Below are 20,013 nucleotides of genomic sequence, written 5' to 3'. Positions count from 1 at the left end.
ATTTTTTTTTCAATTTTTTTCCATTAGCAGAACATTATGGAGTCCACTCCATAGTAGTATATGGATATTCCTCATTCCTACTGACAACTGCATAGCACTCCAATATGGAGATACCATGGTTTATTTAGACAGTGTCCTGTTGATGGACAACTGGTTTATTTCCAATCTTTTGCTATTTACAAAGTATGCCATAATGATTAGCCTTGTATATACATCACTCATTTTTGCCAATGTATCTTTGTCTTAGATTTTTAGAAATGGGATTGCTGGGTCAAAGAATAAATACATAAGTCATTTTTACAGGACAGGGCCAAATTCCCTCCTACTATAGAAAACTTCTGAAATGATGCTACCAGCGATCCCCAATTCCTAGTAAATTGTCCCTTGAGTGCAATTTATAAGAATTATGGGATGTCACTTCCAAGATTAAATTACAAAAGACTGACTTCTGTTTTGCTCTCACACTCTCTATTTCTCTTGCTTGCCCTAATGAAGCAAGCTGCCATGTTGTATGTTGCCCTATGGAAAGGCCCATGTGGCAAAGAACTGAGGGCAGCCTCTGGCCAACAGCTAACAAGGAAGTGAGGCCTGCAGAGCAACAATTTGGTAAGTAACTGAATTCTGCAACAGCCATATGAGTGAGCTTGGAAGTGAAAATCCCTCCCCAAACTGAGCCTTGAGATGGCTGCAGGCCTGGCTGACACCTTGATTGCAGCCTTATGAGAGACCCTGAGCCAGAGGACCCAGCAAACCTGCACCTGAAATCTCTCCCCACAGAAAGTGAGATATTAAATGTGTTGTCTTAAGCTGTTAAATTTTGGCATAATTTCTCATGCAGCATTAGTTAACAGCTATACCTGCATCAGGGTTGTGCTATGTATACTCTTAAACATTAGATGAGTGTAGGGAAAGTAGAATGCTGATTAATTGATTAATGATGAGGTCAACTGATGAGGTCAGTTGGCCAATGGTCTTGAGCAGCATTGTGTGGGACTCTAGCTCTGGCTTTGCCCTGTTCTCCATTTCATCAGTGGTTTGGGTGGCTCATCATGCACATGGTGGAAAAATACTCAGAACCAGAGGGTCCTCAACCAACTGAAACAATGACCAAACTGTTTGGATTGTCATATGAACTACTTATAAGCTTGACAACATGCTTTGTGGGGAACTACAGGAAGCTATAGAGGAGGCTGGGAACCAGAAGGCCTTGCACCCCACTGCTATGAACATGACCTCAGAGAGTGTCCTGGCCCCAAGCCAAGAATGGGATTAAGTTAGGGCTATCAGATGGCACAGAAGTAAATAGAGAAAGGTAAGGAATGATGTCTATCAAATCCCCCGACAAGAGAAAAGGATTGCAAGGGAGTGAAGGGCATTTTCAATTATTGTTCTTTGTCTACCCTCAAAAAAGATTTCTTCGAAATACAGTGACTCAATAAGTCTGCATCTGCCTTTAGCAAGATCTCCAGAGGATTTGTGCCTATACTGAAGTTTGAGAAACTCTGGCCTATATAACGAAAGTAGAATTTTAATTTTTTATAGCAAGCACCTGTTCATGTACTACCTGTGCAATTAAAAGATGTTTTAGAGATGAGATTATAAGAAAATTGAAAAATCAGAGGGGAGATTGACCCACCTGGACTGGGTGGGAAGAATTTAGTTCACTGAGCCAGCCTGGAAGATGATATCCTGCCACATTCCTGAGAGCAGAGGAGCATGTGTCTGAACAAAAGACTCCTGAGAGTTAAGGCAGGGGAGGAAAAGGGGAGAGGTCCAGAACAAGCCCTCCAGATTGAAAGTTCTATTTACGTTCATGAGCAGACAGCTGGCCATGGTAGAGCCTCATAACAGTGTGTAGAATGAAGGAAATGTTAAAAGATCTTAGATCTAGAAGTAACGACAGCAGAAATACTGCAAAAGACTGTCTGTCACTGGACTCACAATTCTAAGGACATCGTGACAGCAAGTAGGAAAAAAAGTAATTCTTCCAGCAATTACCAGCTTCTCCCTTTCTCAGTTCTTTTAGATAAGCCTCCAGCAAGAAGCTGATTTCCAGCTGCATGTAATAAAGAAAAGATTTTTTTTCTTTTTTGTTATGTTAAATATAAGCAAATTGATTAAATACAAGACAGCGTCTGATTGCTAGTGATTCGGATGGTAAGGCAATGGCACCTGCAGATGGTGGAGGAGGGGCAGGAGGGGGAGGAAGCCAATGCAGTGTCAGACTGAGCCAAGGACACTCAAGGACTAAGCTCTGGAGGAGGAAGGATTTGATATCACTTCACCCAGCCTCAAGGTTTGTGAGTCCAGGATGGTAAGGGATGCCAGGAGTTGGCTGTGGACACAGAAGTAGAACCCGGGGCTTCCTCCTTTCTTCACCTTTTTTATCCCCTCCCATTTTTCTCTTCTCACTTCTCAGCAATCCCTTCTGTCTGAGTACCTTTTTCAGTATATATATTTGACTTCAATAAGAAGTTGTAGGTTTGAGGACGGGGTTTACTTTTGGTTTTGTTGTTTTATATGGGTAAGTATTGAGTAAGTAGAAGGAAAATATTAGGGTAGGTTTTTTAAATGCAGGCAAGGAATGGGAATTTACACTGCAGGATGTGAGCTAAGCCATGGGAATTTAAGAAGGCTAATAAATGAAAGGGTTCTAATCAAAGAAGACTTCCAATAGGAGCTGAGCTTTCAGCCAGGCCTTAAAGAAGAAAAGAACCTTGGCAGGTGTAGTAGTTAAGCAATGACTTGGAGCTTGACTTGGAGCAGAGCACTCTAGCCATTGGCCTCATCCTCACCGTGGCACTACTAATCCCATGGAGGGACTCGGAGCTGGAGGAAGTGTGTATATGCTCACCTCCTATTCCAGCAGGGAAAGCCCCTCTCAGAGCCCATATTCTAGAGACCTACTACACAAATGGACAATGACCAGGCCCTATGTGACAAAGCACTTTGACAGAACCCTTGACAGTAAACAGTCTGGAAAGCCAAACCCCAATCTCTGCAATAAATAATAAACCTAGAATAAGGACGATGTCAATGTCTGCCAGCTTCCTCCCAATCTCCAGCCACTCCTTCCTTTCTTCCAACTCGGGCCCAACCAGAGAAAGCCAAATGTGCTCCCCAACCAATCACAGAGATGCCCCTCTTCTAGTCAGACCCCCCTTCAGGGTCCCAGGCAAACACTTGAAGCCTCCCTTTCTTCACCACAAAGCTTTCCCACTGCCTTCCTGCCTTTGAGTCCCTCCCTGCCAAATGCACATGAATAATGGCTGACTTTCTTGCAATTTCTGAATAAACAGTCTCTGTTTGTTCTCATTTGGATGACCTTAGTTTATTTCCATATGTCCAAGAGAGAATCTGGCCACAAACTGAACATACACATGAAACCAACACCCAAATCAGGAGGTAGAGTCACCCCCTAGAATGCCCCTTGTGGTTCTATCCCTCCCAAAGGTAACCATTCTGACTTTGAACACCAGGGCTCAGTTGCTCGTTTCTGTACTTTTTATATGAACAGAAGCATATGGTGCGAACTTTTTTGTGTATACTGACTTCTTTTGCTCAGTGTCATGTCTGCGAAATGTGTCTTTGTGGTTATGTGTAGCAATATGTTCATTCATATTCACGGCTATATGCTAGTATTCTACTCTGTGACTTTACCACAACTTACATATCCTCTCTACTGTGGATAGACATGTGGGTTGATTTTAGTTTGAGGCTATCATGAACAGTGCAGTTAGAAACATTCATGGTAGATATAAGCTCGTTTCTGTTATAGTCCACATACCCAGGAGTGGAATTGCTGGGTCACAGGTTATGCATGTGTTCAGCTTTAGTAGGTACTGCATTTTCCAAAAGGTTATATACCTATTTACATTCCCCCAAAAGTTCATGAGAATTTCAGTTGTTCTATATGTTCATCAACATTCGATCTTATCAGACCCTTTCATTTTAGCCTTTCTGTTGAGTGTCTTCGTAAATTTATACTTAATAGTTTTCTTATTCCCTATAGGCTCTTTAGTATTACTATTTTCCTAGATTGTGATAATTATTAATAGTATATAACTGATCAAAACAACACTCGTTTCTCTTCCTACCCCCACCCATGCTTCAGGAACACTCTTCTAGACCAGGGGTCTCCAACCCTGGAGCCAGAAACCAGGTTGCACAGTAGGAGGGCAAGCGAGGCAAGCGAGCAAAGCTTCATCTGTATTTGCAGCTGCTCCCCAGCTCTAGCATCATAGCTTCAGCTCCACTTCAGATCATCAGGCATTCAATTCCCGTAAGAGCACCAGTCCCTGGTGCCAAAAAGTTTGGGGACTGCTGCTCTAGACCATCACTATTGTATTGGAGACAATAGGTGGTAAAAAGGGACTCTTAGAGTCTTTGCTTTATGATCCTGGGTCTCCGAGCCCTTTTCTAGCACTCTGCGCACAGTAGGTACAAAATAAATTTTGTACAAATACATAAAATGATGATATGAAAGCCTGTTTGTCTCCACCACACTTCCTGAGCCATCCCCAACTGTTGGAGGATATGCAAGTGTCTTCCTCATTTTAGGCCTTAGACCTGATACAGGAAAACCTTTTAATAAATAATGTCTGTTGAACAAACTGACCTCCAGAGGCCTGGCATTTTTAAGGCTTGTGCTCTTTGCCCTGCCTCATGCAGCCTCAGGCCATTGAGCCTACCACAAATACGATGATTGTAGTCATATTGTTATAACATCCCTGAGACTATATTAATTATATATTTCATGTTATTACACTATTATAGCAGGTGGTAGATCTTGGCACACTAAGAAGGGATGTCTTAGTGTGAAATCTCACTTTAAAATTGGGTCTTGGGCTCCAGACACCCAATCAGCTGTGGGTCATAGGCATAGAGAACAACCAGGTCTGGGGCTCAAAGGTCAGTTTTCCCTTGCATTGTCCCCGGCAGTCCTTCCTCCCATCCGATCTTGAGGACTAGCTGTAAATTGGGTCATAATGGTACCCCTTTCATAGGGACATTGTGAGAATTAAAGGAGTTAATATATATTTAAAGTGCTTAGCCGGGCACACAGTGGGCACACAGTGAAGCGTAGGGTAAGTGGTAGCCCTTTTAGTTACTGCTGTTGTTAGCAGCAGCAGCAGGAATGAGTAATGCTGGGTGACCATGCCCAACAGTACATGTGACCTTCACGGCCCTGGGCTATAGGAAAAAGAGCAGAAGGGTAAGCACAGGAGAATCGTGATTTTCATCTACAGAGAGTTATTGCCTCCAGCCCAGGTTAGAACAGGAACCCTGGACACTACTTTCCCGGGGGTGAGATGGGGGTGGTGTATTCTTGGCCATCAGCTTTGCGGTTGCACTGGCAGAAAGCAAGGGCCTCAAGGCCTGAATGACTCCATCCCTAGGAGACTCCCATGAGAGCAGGAGCCATGCTGTGGAATCTGAATCCAGCCCAGTGGCATTTCTGCCTGCTGGAAGGGGTCTGTCAGAGCCTAGAGGAGGCCCCTGGTGAAATGGGGCAAAGTGCCACAGAACATACTCATCAACTGTCACCTCTCTGAGACAGGGGCAGAAGCCAGACACTTCCAAGGAGCTTGTCAATGGAGGCACCTCGTTTGGTCCCCTCTTCCTAAGACAGGGACATCAGTGCTGCTCACACTCTGAACTGGTTCAAGTGGGACGTCACCCACAGAGACCAAGAAACCAAGAGGGGAATGCCTAATGCTGCCTTAGAGAAAATAGAGGGCTTTTGCCACAAAATCGTCCCCACCCAAGTCTGCCATTTGGTTTTCTGAACCCCTCACTCTCTTACAAAAGGAACCTATATAGAAAAAGGGGAATCGGACAGCAATGAACAAGACTGCCCCTCAGTCCATAATTATTGAAGCTGGTGGTGGGCACATAGGGGTTCTTATTTTATTTTTCTTATATATGTACTTCATATATATTTTTTCCTATATTCTATTTTTGTGTGTGTTTGAAAGTTTGCCATAACAATAACAAAAATGTTTCTTAAAAGAAGCTATGAATATCCAAGGCCTGGCAGGGTAAAGGGCATATTCCTGATCTTTGACTAAAAATTTCTCTAAATCCGATTAGACCTGAGCACATCCAGAAAGGAAATAAAGTGAGGTATGGCATTGGTCTGGCTTCAGTAGGTCATCAAGTAAGGTCCACTGTGTTTCCCAGGGAGAGAGAAGCATCAGCAGCTCTGGAGCTTTGAGAGAAATGTTTCAGCAGTAGAGAAGGTGGAAAGAGATTTATATGTATGTATCTTGGCTGCTAGTGAGTCTGACACAAGCCCAGGATGGCCCAGCCTTTAGCCCAAGGTAAAGTGTGCTTCCCCAAGTCTCTAAGTATACGGGACTGGGCCCACCGCTGGAGGTGGAGGCCCTCCCTCTCCTCCTTGGGTTCTGGCCTCCATCACCCAGGCCATGGCTGTGAGGGTAACCTGGGCTCCCTCTTACATGCAACAACCTGCAGCTAAGAGCCACGCTCCAAACCCAGTAATCCCGAGATCTGACACATCTCATCAACCACCCTAAGCCCTCCCTTGGCCACAGGCCTCGATACACCAGCCAATTCCCAACCTTGCTTGAAGCTGGCATTTTAGAGGTCTTCAGGTTGACAATAGCCAAAAGACGGATGCCAGTCAATGAAAGCCAAGGCGAGGACTCTGGGTAGCATAATTTGAAAAGTGCTGGGTAGGTCCCTGAACACTTTCTACACACCTTACCCAAAGGTATCTCCCACACATCGGGGAAGGTACACTTCACCTTGGGCTAAAGGCCGGGCTGGGGCCAGGAGCCTAGTGCCATCTTATATACCGGTCACTGTGCTTGAAATCCCACCACTTAAATAGCATTCTTTGGGGCTACATGTTGCTTTCTTAAGACACTTTTTTCTAAAGATACCCTGGGAGGGAAACACATTAAAACTAGCACCTGTGTATGAATTGTTCACTGACCTGGGTAGCTACGAGGGAGGTGGAAGCACAGAGGGCAGGTAAAGAGTAAAGGTGATGGAAGTTGTTCAGACAGCTTGTATAGGGACCACGCCTGGTTTCAAGGTACAGGTTATTGGGTTTGAAATGAGGGTCAAAGAGAAGTCCAGAGGTAGAGGTAATTAAAGGTAGAGGTTGCTGAAGTCCCCTAGTGCAGGGCAAAGAAAGATTGTAGCAGCCAAAACGGAGTGCAGAACCCTGCAGGCTGACAGCCTGTGGGTGGGCCACAGTGACCTCTCACCACCTAATGTCTCCCCAGGGCTGTAGTCCCTACCCCTGTGGAGCCCAGAAGTGGAAGCAGCTCCTGAGGCTCCTGTGCATGCCCCTTGTCCAGAGATGGCCACCTGAAAAGAACCCCCTATCCATCTGGCTGCTGGGGGGTACTCCAGCCCCTACCCTGCACAGCTGCCCCAGTGGACGTGCCTTTCTCCCCACTCCCCAACAAATCCCCAAAGCACAGGATAAAGTAAGGGGCAAATAAAAGTGGGGGAGGCAGTAGGCTCTGAGTCTAAAGATGTTGCAAAGTACTCCAGCCCCTCCAATTTGAATAGTGATAATAACATGTCTCCCACACTTAGTAAATTCCAGGAACCATTCAAAGATTTATGTAGATAAATTCATTTAATTCTCACAACAACACCAGGAGATAGATGATAGATAGATAGATAGATATACATACTTATCTATTTACTTATTTAGCTGAGAAAATACAGGCACAGAGGTTAACGCCTTGCCTAAGAGCACGGAGCAAGAGAGAGGCAGAGTAGAATGCAGACCTCGGCCACCCTATACTACAGAGTTGTACCTTTACCCACTGGGCACTGTGCCTCTCCTGCCCTCATCTCTACCAGGCTGGACAGGGGAGAGGTGGGAGAAGCATTTAGTGGCTACCTGGTCTGGGCCAGTCACTTAACAAACACCTGTATGCTTCAATCTTAGAAGAACCCAGAGAAGGATGAGCTATAATACTCGTAGTCCACATGGGGAAGTAAGACCAGAGAAATCTGATCTTCTGCCCAGGCCACACAGCCCAGGAAGGGGTGGAGCTGAAAAACAAACTTTGGCCTGAGCTCTGTCCCAAAGGTCCCCGCCACAGCTCTCATAGGGATGGGGACCAGGAGAGAAGGAAAGGGAAAGGGGTGAGAAGGCTGGAAAGAAGCTCTGGAGGGTGTCCTCAGCACCAGCAGCTGCCTCAGGCTTCCCCAGGGTCCACAGGAACCTCCAGACCTCCTCCCCAGCCTTGCATGGGTGGAGAACCAAAGAGGCAGAGGACCATAAGCAGCTCCAGTGCTCTCCAGGGTGCTCTCCAGGGCAGTGGGCTCAGGCTTGGCCACTAGGAGTGAGGAGCAAGGTCCTGTGGGTCCCCTACCCCAGATATGCGCTGTCCACTGCCAGGGACCAGGGCAGGATGGGAGGCATTGCTGACTCCTTGCACCCTCCAGCAGCACCTACTGATTCGTGGGCTCGGGCAAACAGGGATAAGGCCTGGACGGAGGCACCTCCTCCAGAGGACAAGGGCAATAATCCAAATTGCTGGGCGGACAAAGTCTGGCACACGCAGGGCAGCCCAGGGCCCAGAAAGCTGAGAGAGCTGCAGAGTGCATGAGCTGGGACGAAAATGCTGCCTCCCAAGACTGTCAATGGTGGCGTGGCCTCCGGCCAGGCCTGTGGCCCCCTGGCTCCGCTCTGACCCAGCCTCCAGTGGGCAGGACCAGCTCCGTGGCTGGGGCTGGATGTACTGGGGAAGACAAGTGGCGGGGAGGACCAAGGTGCTTCACTGAAGTGGGCGCCGCCGGTATAGCATAGCCACGACTGCAGCCAGGAGCACCCCGGCCACAGCCACCCCAAACCACGGAACCCAGGGGGGCGTCCCAACACACAGGGACTGCTTCTCTGCCTGGGGCTGCAGGGCAGAAGGTGGCCTGGGGCTGCCCTCTAGGAGGTCGGGGCTGGGAGCCTCAACCACATGCAACCTAAGGGCATCCACCGACACGTACTCATTCTCCTCTGGGGCGTTGTCAGGTCCTGCACCCAACGTGTCACTGTAGCTGATGGCAAGGTCCGCAGAGCAGCCAGAGAATGGCTGGCTACTCATGCAGGATTCCAGCCTGCCTGGCTTGCTCAGCTCTGGCTCCAAGCCCAAGCTGTCACAACTGCTGTCTGCATAAGGTGAGCTGCCTCCAGCGGTGGCACCTGTGGGCACTGGAGACACTGGAGTGTCCTGGTCAAGAAAGAAGAGTATGGATGGGACTGGAGATAGCAAGGGGACAAGCCAGGTTGGGCAGCCCCATTCCTTGGCCAGGGCATGAACTAACACCCTAACCCTGCAATTCCCAGCCCATAATGCCCATGAGGCCACCCTCTCTTGGGGATTCAAACCAGTGATGATGGTACAGGAAGGCAGTAGGGGAGGAGGAGACCCAGGCGCTACAACAGCACCAGCGGTGACCTCCTCCAGGGCAGCCATCTCCCTGCCTAGGAGCTTAGCCCCACCCCCTCAGAGCCCTTGGTGGTGTGTGGCCCCATCCTGCATCACATTTGGCCTGGGCCTTAGGGCCATGGAGTGGTTGGCCACAGTACCCAAGGGGCCCCCTGGACTTGGTTCTTCTGGGCAGACAGAAGTAATAAGATTAGATGTGCAGGCTTAGATGGGCAGCTCAGAAGTGGGGCACTGCTGGATCAGAGCGGCTACCCAGGTTGGATGGGCTAGGGCTGTTGTCTGTAAAACTCTGGTCATGGAGGGACAAGCTAAATATCCCAGTGGTGAAGAGCAAAGTGTTGAGGCACACAAGCCACCCTGCTCTACCCCTCACTGCTCCCTTGTTTGCAAAATGGCGCTGCAAACTTACCAGGGAGCTGTGAGCTCTAAATGGGTTAATAGATGTGACCAATGGGGGTGGCCCACCACGCCTGACCCTCCTGAGGTATCCACACTTAAGAGTTCTAATGGTTATTATTACTCTAAAGGGCATGGTGTAGGGTCTGGATGAGGCTGCTTCTCAGCTGTCCCTACACCTTCAAAAAGGCTCTGGACCAGCCCAGGCTGGAAACAGAATGAAAACTAGGAAGGGTCCAACCAAGGACAGGGCTAGGGAGGGGCCTGGATCACTACTAGAAGGGGTAAGGACTTACCTCCAGGCAACTGTTGCTGCTCCTAATGGTGGGTGCTGTGTTGGCAGGCACCTTGCTGGGCACTGTGCTCATGGGCATCCTGTGGTCAGACACCAAGCCAGTAGGCACCTTGGGTGGCACTGTGCCAGTACGCATTGAGTTGACAGGCAGTTTGGATGGTGCCAGACCGGTGAGCACATTAGTGGGCATTACACCAGGGGGCTTTGAGCTGGTGGGCAACTTGGATGGAATTGTGCTGGTAAATGCAGAGTGGGAGGGCACCTTGGAGGGTGCCGTGCTGGTGGTCATAGAGTTGGTGGGCACCCCTGCCCCAGTGGAAGAGATAGCAGCCTTAGCCTGGTCACCAGCACCCCTTGCAGAGGCCAAGCCAGTGGAGGAGGTGGAGGAAGTGCCAGTAGACAGAACTGACACTGGGGGGCCAGGCAAGCAGCTTGCCCTGGGGGCGGAACGGGCCAGCGGCTGGAAGGAGACAGTCGGAGACACAGGCCCACCAGGTGATGTGAGGCTGGAAACTCGGCCTGCAGGTGGCAAAACAAAAGGGGAAACACAGACCCACAGGAGTGTTACCTGAAAATCACAGTCTCCCTGGGATCAGAGGGCTAGAGAAGGGTCCCTCTGCTCCTACTCACACCACCTCTATGGCATCAAGGCCTCTCAACCTCCTACCTGCAGAGAAGTCTCCACAGTCCCTTTGGTTACTGCTCCCAGGCCTGAAGTCTCAATAGCTGCAGGAACATCCTTGGGCCTGTCTATCCTGAGTCCTTGACCTATAGCCCAAGGCTGTTCTCTCACAAGAATGAAATAGTCTGTCTCCCTAATAATTTCTAGGAGCTTAAAGATCATTATTAATTATCTGCTCTGCTTTTTCTTCTCCTGCCTGACACACACACACACACACACACACACACACACACACACACACACCCACCCACCCCTTTCCTCCTGTGTCTGCCTTTTCCAGCTTCTCCTTAGTCTGGTGGAATCCTGGATTCTCCGTCCACCGCCATCTTTCCTCCTCACCCCACCCACAGCAGGAGCAATCCTAAACCAGGAAAAGGAGCAGTAGGATGGCTCAAACAGAATAGCTCACACCAGTCATGTGGCCCCAGAGGCTCTGCCAACCCTCAGTGTGTGCAAATCTCCTCGGAGGCCTAAGGGTTTAGGGTGGGTTCTGTGCAGAGACAAAGCCACTCCTAGGAGGAGAGCCTACCCTGGGGGAAGCAGGAGGGAGCAGGTAGTGACAGTCCATAAAGATAGTTCTATCAGGATTCTCCATGGAACTCTGAGAATGCACACACCAGGCCCTATGGCTGACAAAGGCCATGAGTGATTCTGATGTGCCCCCCACCCCAAACCTAACAGCACAGGATCTCACGGGACCTGTGTATATACGCATCCTGAAACTGAAGTGTCCTTTGCCTACCAGGTCCACAGAGGCATTTCCTAAAAGGTATTTTGTGGCGAACTGACATTGCAAAATGCCAATGGGTACTTGGGGCATAGTTTTGGAGTGACAGGAGTATGGAACACTGAGATGACTTCTCTGAGCCTTAACTGCTCATGTGCCTTGTGGCTGTCCCAGGGGCACTGAGGGCTGGCTGACACCAGTGCCACGTGGAACACAGTTTGGGAAATAGTGGTACAGAGAGATGCCAGCCTGGGGGTCATAGTGGGCAGCTCTATATTCCTGGGGGGGAGCACTGAGGTCTGGTATGGGGTTCCAGGCCCTTGGCTGATGAAGACCAACCTTCCCCTGGAGGCTGGGCAGTTTTAGTGATTTGCTGAGAGCTACAGACCCCTCTAGTAGGTAGGGCACTACCTAAGGGCTCCCCTGCAAACAGTATTCTTTCTGCACTGTCCTCCAGGTGCTGGCAGATCCCTATAGAGTCTCTTTGGTAGAGTGCAGAAGTGGCCCTAATTCTCTTCTACCTGTATCCACACTTTCTGCAATGTGACTTTGTCAGTCCTCTTCTCTAGGGATGGAGTCTATGTCCCTATTCCTTGACTCTGGGCTGTCCTGTGACTTGCTTTGGCCCACAGAATGAAGCAGAAGAAACACTGTGCCAATTTTGAGCCTATGCCCCAGGATCCCCCTCTTTCTCAGAACTCTGCTTAGTTTCCATGAAATGGACTTGTCTGCTGGAGGATGAGACTCATGGAAGAGAACCAAGGTACCCCAGCCAACAGCTATAGGCAGAGCTTATGTTTACACTAGTGTGTACATAAGAGAGAAATCAGCCGAGATCTGAACTACCTAGCTGAACCAGCCCAAATTGCTGACCCACAGAATCATGAGCCAAATAAACAGTCGTATTTTAAGCTACTAAGTTTGGGGGACAGTTTGTTACACAGTAAATGCTAACCAATATACTCTTTAAGGAACTGGGTTGTTCCCTGGGGTGAACTCCCTTTATTTCCACCCTAGCCTCCTGTCCAAAGAAGCCAGAGAGGCAACTCTAATCCTCACCCTAACTGAGAGGTCAGAGAGGCCCTTTAACTCCAAGTTCCACACATACCTGCTGTGTCGGTACTGCTTGGTTCTGTGTCCTTCTCCTGAGGCCCACTAGAGGTCATAGGGCTGAGGGCTGCCATGTTAGAGGAGGGCTCCAGGGAGCCACTGGGCCTTCTCAGTACAGCCTCAGAGCTGGGTGTCTGCGGGGCCTTCTTTGAACTCTGCAAAAGGGAAAATGTGAATAAGGCAGTTGTTTCTCCCAGGATCTGACAAAGGGCAGCTTATATTTGTGGGGCAGTTCCTACAGGCCTCAGCCGATGCCGTGGAGCACAGGAAACAAGGAAGGCCTTGCCTTGGCTTTGGTCATTGCCAGACCGTTTGAACCCACCTCATAGACCCTACATACCCATCCCCTGGGGAGTCCCTATCCATCTGTCCCTATCCATCTGGCCCTAAGGGGGAAAGGTCCCCCTTTCTAAGGCCATTGCACAGACCCCTTTCTTGGGCTTTCCAGTCCATGGTTTGGTGTCTCCAGGACACCCATTGCTGACTCATCATATCTCAATAGAATCAGTCACCTTTCCCCCAAACTTCACTTTCCTAGGAATAACTACAGCTCCACCATCCACCCACTGCCCATCACCTCCTGCTCCTTTACTCCCCCCCATCTGGTCAATCCCTGGTCCCTCGACAACACACATGCACCATTGCAAAGACCTCAAAAAAGACCTCACAGCTAGATGACAAGAGGGTTCGGGCTGCCACAGGCTGAGCAACAGTCTGGGAGCTGGTCTGAGGCAGATCCTCAGTGGGGAAGCCCTGGGGTTCTGAGCAGAGATTGGGCACAACTTATGGGGGGCAGGAGAGGAGTTCTGGAAGGTTGGGTGGGCAGAAGCTGGCAGATGGCAACACAAAAGCAGGGGACAGAGGTAGGTTACGAGGACGCACCTCTCCCATGGACTCTGGCAACTGGGTGTCCTGAACAGGCATGGGGTAACTTGACTCCTCGTTTCTGTAGCTGTTCTTGGAGACACTGAGGGCCAAAGCGGGTGTAGAGGATCCTGGGGCCTCAGCAGGAACTGACGGCGGCTCCAGTGGGGCTGGGGAGTGGTTCTGGTTCACTGGAGGACAAAGACGTAGCGATGTCAAAGTGGAATCAGGGGTATTCCTAGTGACAGGAGAGGCCTGGGTGCTCTTGGACCTCCAGTGCCATGGCTATCAGCCCCCCACAGCTCCCAAAGCTGTCCTGATATAGGGTGCACTCCTCAGAAAAGACAAACTTCATTGAGTGGGAGGCAGGAGTGTAAAGGAGAAAGGAGTTAGGGAGGACGAGGAGAGGAAGGCAAAGGGGGGGGAGCGTGGGGTACCTCACTGGCCTCTCACCATCCAGACTGGGTCAGCAGTCACCATTTCCCTGTCCCCAGGCATTCTGGAACCCAGCAGCTTTCTCCAACTCCTCGTGGGTAGCCGTCGCCACTAACTGACTCCTGAGCTGATGCTGCCCCCTCAGCCCCTCCACTTTGCCCCTGCCACCCACCCCTGGCCCCACTATGACCACGTGTACTCAGGGGATCACTATTAATCTCCACATATGAAAGAAGGGAGGGAGGGAAGGAACATAGCGAAAAATGACAGAAGACAAACAGAGGGATATTCTAAGGCTGTAAACCTAGGCAGGGCCTCAGGAGTGGTTTTTAGTCTGAAATATAAATAGAGCTGGCTTGAATTTTCTTCCTGTCTCGGTCCCTCGGACCCTGACCTCACAAAAACCCATCGGGACACTTGGCCAGGCAGGGAGCACTGAGGGGAGCTGAGGGGTAACTGGGCAGCTGAGGGGGCTCTAGGGGAAATCAGGGGAGGGGCAGAGTGAGGGGAAAGGAAAAAAGCATGAGTGAGAAAAGGGAGACAGTGAAGGAAGGGAAAGGAGAGAGAGGAATGGAGAGAAGGTGAACTGAGGGAGAAGAAACAGGAAGAAGTGAGAAAAGGGATGGGAAGCAAACGTCACGGCCATAAAAATGAGAGGAGGCCCCATTTGCTGAGCAGAAGGAGGTGCCCAGCCCCAGCTAAGCAGTCGACATGCCATTGTCCCATGGTACTGACTGCGGCCCTATGAGGTAGATGTTGCCTTTAGCTCTGTTTTACAGAGGAAAAGACCGAAGCTCAAGGAAATTAAGGGAATTGGCAAAGGGACACGGCTAATAAGTGGCTAAGGAGGGATCTACACCCGAGTTTGTCTGCTGCCCAGGGGTGATGGGGGGAAGGGTGGCAGAGGAAGGGAGGAGATACAGGGATGAGGGGACAGAGAGAGTGGAAGCCAGGGGAACAGACAGGGGTTCCAGGAGGAGGGCCATGGCAGGAGGCTTACAGGGCAGGTTCCTCTGATAGACTTGGGCCACTTCGTCAGCGAGACTGGCCAGCTCACAGGCCCTCAGTGCCCGGATGAGGGATTCCACCCAGCCGCTCCGCCGCTGAAGGCTGTTAAAGAGTTCCCAGATGGTGTTCCGGTTCCCCCTGTGGTCGTAGCAGGCCCGCAGTAGGTCCTGGAAGACACAGCCCCATCTCCCTGCTCAAGCCAAGTTGCCCTGGTCCCTCTCCCACTCAGGAGGGGACAGCTGCAAAGAGAGGCACCAAGCAGCTATAAGGAAGAGGCAGCCATCTGAAATTGGGTCAGAGACCAGGACAAGACTAGAGTTTGAGTTCAAGTTTAAAGGCAGCTACCAGGAAAGAGGCAGCTACTAGGCTCTCCACCTCAGAGCTTTGTGTGAATTATCTTTTTTAATGCAATTATTACGCCTACTCTGCTGATGAGGAAACTGAGGCTTTGCAGAAAAGGTAGCAAAGATCCTACAGCAGTGGGGCAGGAATCCAAACCCAGTTAGTCTGATGCCAAAGTCTGGAGTTGGTTTATCCAGCCCCCAATACAAAAGAAAGGCCTTGGATTAGCAAAGGAGGAAAAGGTGTGTCAGAAACAGCAGATGAAGGGGGTGGGGTGGGGGGGTTAAGGAAAAGAGAAGAGGCCAACTATAAGAAACAGGGAGGATGAGGGACTGGGGCCATTCTGAGACAATGAAGTAGCTGCAGAGTTTTTAGATCCACCTGAATTCCCACATACAAACAAGCAACCAGATAGCAGAATAAAACCCACAGAAAATATTTACAGAAGAACACGGTGATGGAGTATCCCCACAAACCCCAAAATACAAGGGGAAATGGTCCAAACCCCATCAGCCACACACCTGCATGCTAAAGGCATCTGTGGAGAGGAAGCAGAGGAGAACAGGGGGTTTCAGTCTGAGAACAGCAAAAATGGGAAGGGTCTGGCCTGCTTCACTAGGGACCCACAGCAAGTTCTGAGGAGGCTAAGGTGGCCTGGCACCCATGAACTCTCAAAACTGAACCTTGGGCTCCCTAGCAGGACAGGGTCCTGCAATAAAGAGAATATAATCAAAACTGAGCCAGAACCAGGACAAGCAAGATGAAGAAAAAGAAGGTTCCCAAAAAAGTGGGTGAGGAGCCCAGAGTCCGGAAATCTCAGGCAGCTGGCACCATAATGTTGAACGTTACAACAAAACAACACCAGAGGGAGCTCAAGAAAGTCGGAAAGGCCACCCTGAACCACACTTCATTCTGAATGTTAGAAAAGCAGCAAGGACAGGAAGTGGGTACAGATGAGGAAGGATGGGGTTGGCTCTGGCTTGTGTGAAGCTCTGAATTCCACGCCCTCCCCCCAAGTCTGGCTGTCTGTCTGTCATGCCCTGGCTCACCTGGTCACTTGCTGTGAGGCAAGACAGGTAAGGTAGAATCTCCAGAACATGAATACGGTAAAAATTTCGGTAATGGTGGCGGATATACTCAAAAGTCTTGTCCTCGGCAAACGTCATCACTGTCCAGGTTCTGAGGTAACAGAGGGCTCAGGCCGTGGATGGACTGAGAGAAGGGGAAAAAAGACTGGAAGAAAACAGACCACACATGCAACAGGGTTGGACGTGGGGTTGGACAAAACACAATTCTTTCTTTCTCAAATGTTTGGAATTTTGGCTTCTCTCTTTAACCATCCTATTTTAGTGTTGCCTGAGTCTCAGAGACCCTCAAAGAATTTACTTAAAAGCAAATCGATGACCAAAAAGAAAATCATCTCCAGAAGAGTTAGGGCCCACTTCTGCCCTGCAAGTTGGTCAGTGTTGGGGAGAGTCTGGCTCCCTGCCATTGTCCCCAGGTCCGTATGTGCCCCTTAGCCACTGATAAAAAGAAGGCTACACCTAGAAGGGCTGCTCTTTGAGGTACACTGGGGAAAAAAAAGAAGCGGCAGCCCAACGTAATAATAGGACCTATCCTACTTTATAGGTGAAGAAAATGAAGCATTAAGAAAGGGGACTTGATAGTGGAAGTGTAAAAAACTGAGGTCTTCGGGATCCAGGATCAGGTTCTTTCCAGAACATTATGCAGACCCACCATACATGTTCTTAGGGTAGGAAGCTGAGATCCACAGCCCTGAACTCACTGTTGACCTGGGGCAAATTAAATCTTTTCCAGGCTTGTTCTTAACACCTAAAATGGCTCAAGAGCCTGTTTTGACAATATAGTTCTGTCTTATAAGCTTAAAGTTTACAAGTGCCTCAAATATAAGCAATTACTGCCAGGCACTTATGTAACACTTACCACAATTTGCAATTATAGATGCATTTGTTTGCTTATTTCTTATTTGCTTCCCCACAGGGAAGACCTGCAGGGAATAAGAGAGACAAGATCTCCGCCATCATCCAATTTATATTCTATTGGGGTGGGACAGATAACAAATCAGTAAACATATACATAAATAAGAATCCTGGATAGTAATAAAAGTTACAAAGAAAAAAAACAGCAGCATAATGAGACAGAACCCCTGGAGAAGGGCATGTTGCTTAGACTGAGATAGTCAGGGAAGCCTTTCTGATTGGCCACATTTGAGCTGAGCTGTTCTTGACTGTGAGAAGATTGGTGTTTCTGGCAGAGGGCACAGCAAGTAAGAAGTCCTAAGGTGAGAAACAAGCTTGGCATGTTTGAAGAACAGAAAGCAGGTCAAGGTGGTCCAGGTTTAGAAAGCTAGGGGGAGGGGCAGAGATCAAGGTCAAGGAGGTGGGAGGAGCCACTTGTGTAAGAAAGGACGGTTATGTTTTATTGGGAGTGAAATGGGGAGCCACTGGAGGGTTCTGAGCAGGGAAGGGAGAGGATTTCTGTTGAAGACCTCTCTGGTGGTTGTGAGGAGCTTGGACTGTGGAGGGAGCAGGATGGAAGTAGGGAGACAAGTCAGCAGGCCACAGTAGGGGTCAGACACATAATAGGTATGGCTGGGATGGTAACCTTGAAGGTGGGGAGAGGTGATTGAATTCTTGGTGTTCTGTAAATTTTGGAGGTGAGGGAGGGAGAAGACTCAAGGATGGGCCCTGGGTGAGTGGATGGATGGTGCCGTTTAGCCAGCCAGAGAATCCAGGGGAGGACCCATGGCACATAGGGGACTCTAGAGCTCCATTTTGAACAAGTGAAGCTTGAGATGCTATTGGATCCAAGTGGGTTTTCAAGGAGGGAAAGGGGCAGAGGAGAGAGGGCCTGGCTGGAGTAGAAATGTAGGTGTCAGCCTTGAGTGAGACTTTCAGGAGACAGTGCTGCAGAAAGTACCAAAGAGCTACTGAGGCCACCGGTCCCTTTCCATAGGGAAAACCAGGCAGCAGTCCTGTCTACCAACTCCACAGCATCACGTTGCACGGCTTGCTCTGCCACCCACTAGCCGCTACATTTCCAGTGGGGCAAGCACTAATGACAGAGGTCAAGAGGATCGAGGAGGTGGGGTAGGGGTCCTCCAAGGCTTCAGGAGATGAGCAAAGAACTGTGTGGATCCTTTTCTCCTTCCCTCCCATGGCATCCAGAGAGGTATCAAGAGACATACATTCTTCTGCATTCAAGCCTCAGCCCTTAAGGCACAGAGTTTGGGGAGAAGGGGATATGATATGGTCTCACCAAAAAGAAAAGAAGCCCGTATTTGTTCACATTTATTGAGGATCCACTGTAGGCAGGCACATCCTAAATTTTTTCCATTTAATCCTTGCCACAAATCCATGAGAGAAGTGATGCCATGTTGCACATCAGTGGCCCTGATCAGTGGCCCTGACAGGATTTGAACCCAGGATGTGTTGCCTCATTGCAGCTCACCATACACCTTGCAGAGCATAGAGGCCCCTGCAGCAAATGAGACTCACACAGTCCCTTCTTCAAGCTCAAGGAGGGGCCAAGGTCACTGCCTGAGTGAGGGAGGTCACTGGTTGAGGGTGAGCCTGGGAGGATGCAACATTCAGTCCCTTTTCTTATGAGAAATGGAAATTTTTCAGACAGGTCTGAAGACCTTCTAACCGTGCCCTCCACAGCAGCGCGGTTCTCAGGTCGCTGACTCCCCTTCCAAAGGTTTTGGGGGCTCCACAGCATGTATACAGAGAACTTCGTTTTTGTTTTTATTTTTATCAGTGTTTTCCTGGCACCTCTTTCCATCCTCAGAGAATATGGGAGACGGAGTGTTCCCGATCCATGCGGTGAGGAGTTTCCGACTAGTGTGTTTGAGAACTATCGACCAGCGTGGGAGGGGCGAGGCCTCACAGCCTCGGCTCCGATTCCTGAATTCCTGGATTCCTGGATTCCTGGGCCAGACCCAAACCCGCGGAGGGCGGAGAAGCTGTACTTATAAGCAAGTGTCACCACCGACAATTGTCAAGACCTAGGAGGGAGCTGTACTCCTTCTACCCCCAGGCGCGGTCGCCTCGGCCCAAGGTTGGCGCACCCTGGCTAGGCCTCGCCCAGGGGTCACCCTGGGCCTGAGGGCGGCAGGAAGAGCTCAGCGGCCCGGCGCCCGCCTCCTTTCCGCCCAACAGCGCACGCAGCGGGAGCAGACGCCCCGCACCGCCCACCTCGCCCAGCACCGCCCACCCCCCGACCTCCCGGTGCTGCATGTGGCGCGAGGAGCCCTAGCTGCCCCGACCCGAAGTGTCTTAGGGCCCTCTCTTCTCGAGCCTCGCGCGTCCAGTCTCCTCCCGGCGCCCCCGCATGCCCCAGATCTCGTGCGCTCTGGCAGACTCCGAGTCCCACTTGGGTTCTACCGCCGCGGGCCACCTTCCCAAAAGGCGTCCGTGCGCCCTGAGCCCAGAGGACCTAGCGCCCGGGGAGGCAATCTTACCTCCAGTAGCCACGACCCGGCGACCTGCAGACAGCCTCGGACCTCCACCTACAGCCCGGAACCCTCCCCGGCTAGGAGGGAGGGACCTGGAGAGGGCCGTGGGGCCATTGGCCAGATGGCAGGGGCGGGACTTCACGCCCCCCCGCCCCCAGTGGGCGGTGGGGGTGATCACTGGCCTACATTTAGGACACCGGACTCCTGGATCTGCGCTCCGAACGGACCTAGTTTCCTGCA

The 20,013-nt window shown here is 50.2% G+C and overlaps 1 protein-coding gene and 1 long non-coding RNA gene across 7 annotated transcripts; one reads left to right on the top strand and one right to left on the bottom strand.

The window, feature by feature from the left end:
* The first annotated feature begins 6 nt into the window (after positions 1–6).
* Positions 7–12,452, top strand: LOC111746358. Its single transcript, XR_002783053.1, has 2 exons — positions 7–606; positions 12,170–12,452. It is a non-coding gene; the product is annotated as an uncharacterized LOC111746358 (long non-coding RNA).
* MAVS (mitochondrial antiviral signaling protein) lies at positions 7,576–19,932 on the bottom strand. 6 transcript variants are annotated; one of them, XM_023537231.1, is made up of 8 exons: positions 19,780–19,845; positions 17,241–17,304; positions 16,346–16,529; positions 14,947–15,121; positions 13,530–13,702; positions 12,646–12,802; positions 10,130–10,647; positions 8,772–9,218 (listed from the first exon to the last, which is right to left on the bottom strand). In XM_023537231.1, the coding sequence occupies exons 3-8, from the start codon at positions 16,460–16,462 to the stop codon at positions 8,772–8,774; spliced, it is 1,587 nt and encodes a 528-aa protein (XP_023392999.1). In that variant the 5' UTR covers positions 16,463–16,529; positions 17,241–17,304; positions 19,780–19,845. The 6 variants fall into 6 exon arrangements, with proteins under 6 accessions (XP_011368167.1, XP_023392999.1, XP_023393006.1 ...); XM_023537238.1 differs by having other exon boundaries at positions 16,346–16,508; positions 19,780–19,836; XM_023537233.1 differs by having other exon boundaries at positions 16,346–16,508; positions 17,241–17,353; positions 19,780–19,823.
* Between the last annotated feature and the right edge of the window lie 81 nt (positions 19,933–20,013).

Source organism: Pteropus vampyrus, unplaced genomic scaffold (genome assembly GCF_000151845.1).
Source record: "Pteropus vampyrus isolate Shadow unplaced genomic scaffold, Pvam_2.0 Scaffold7, whole genome shotgun sequence".
Taxonomy (NCBI): Eukaryota; Metazoa; Chordata; class Mammalia; order Chiroptera; family Pteropodidae; genus Pteropus; species Pteropus vampyrus.
Note: the sequence above shows the minus strand (reverse complement) of the source record. Positions and strands in the feature narration are given on the sequence as shown.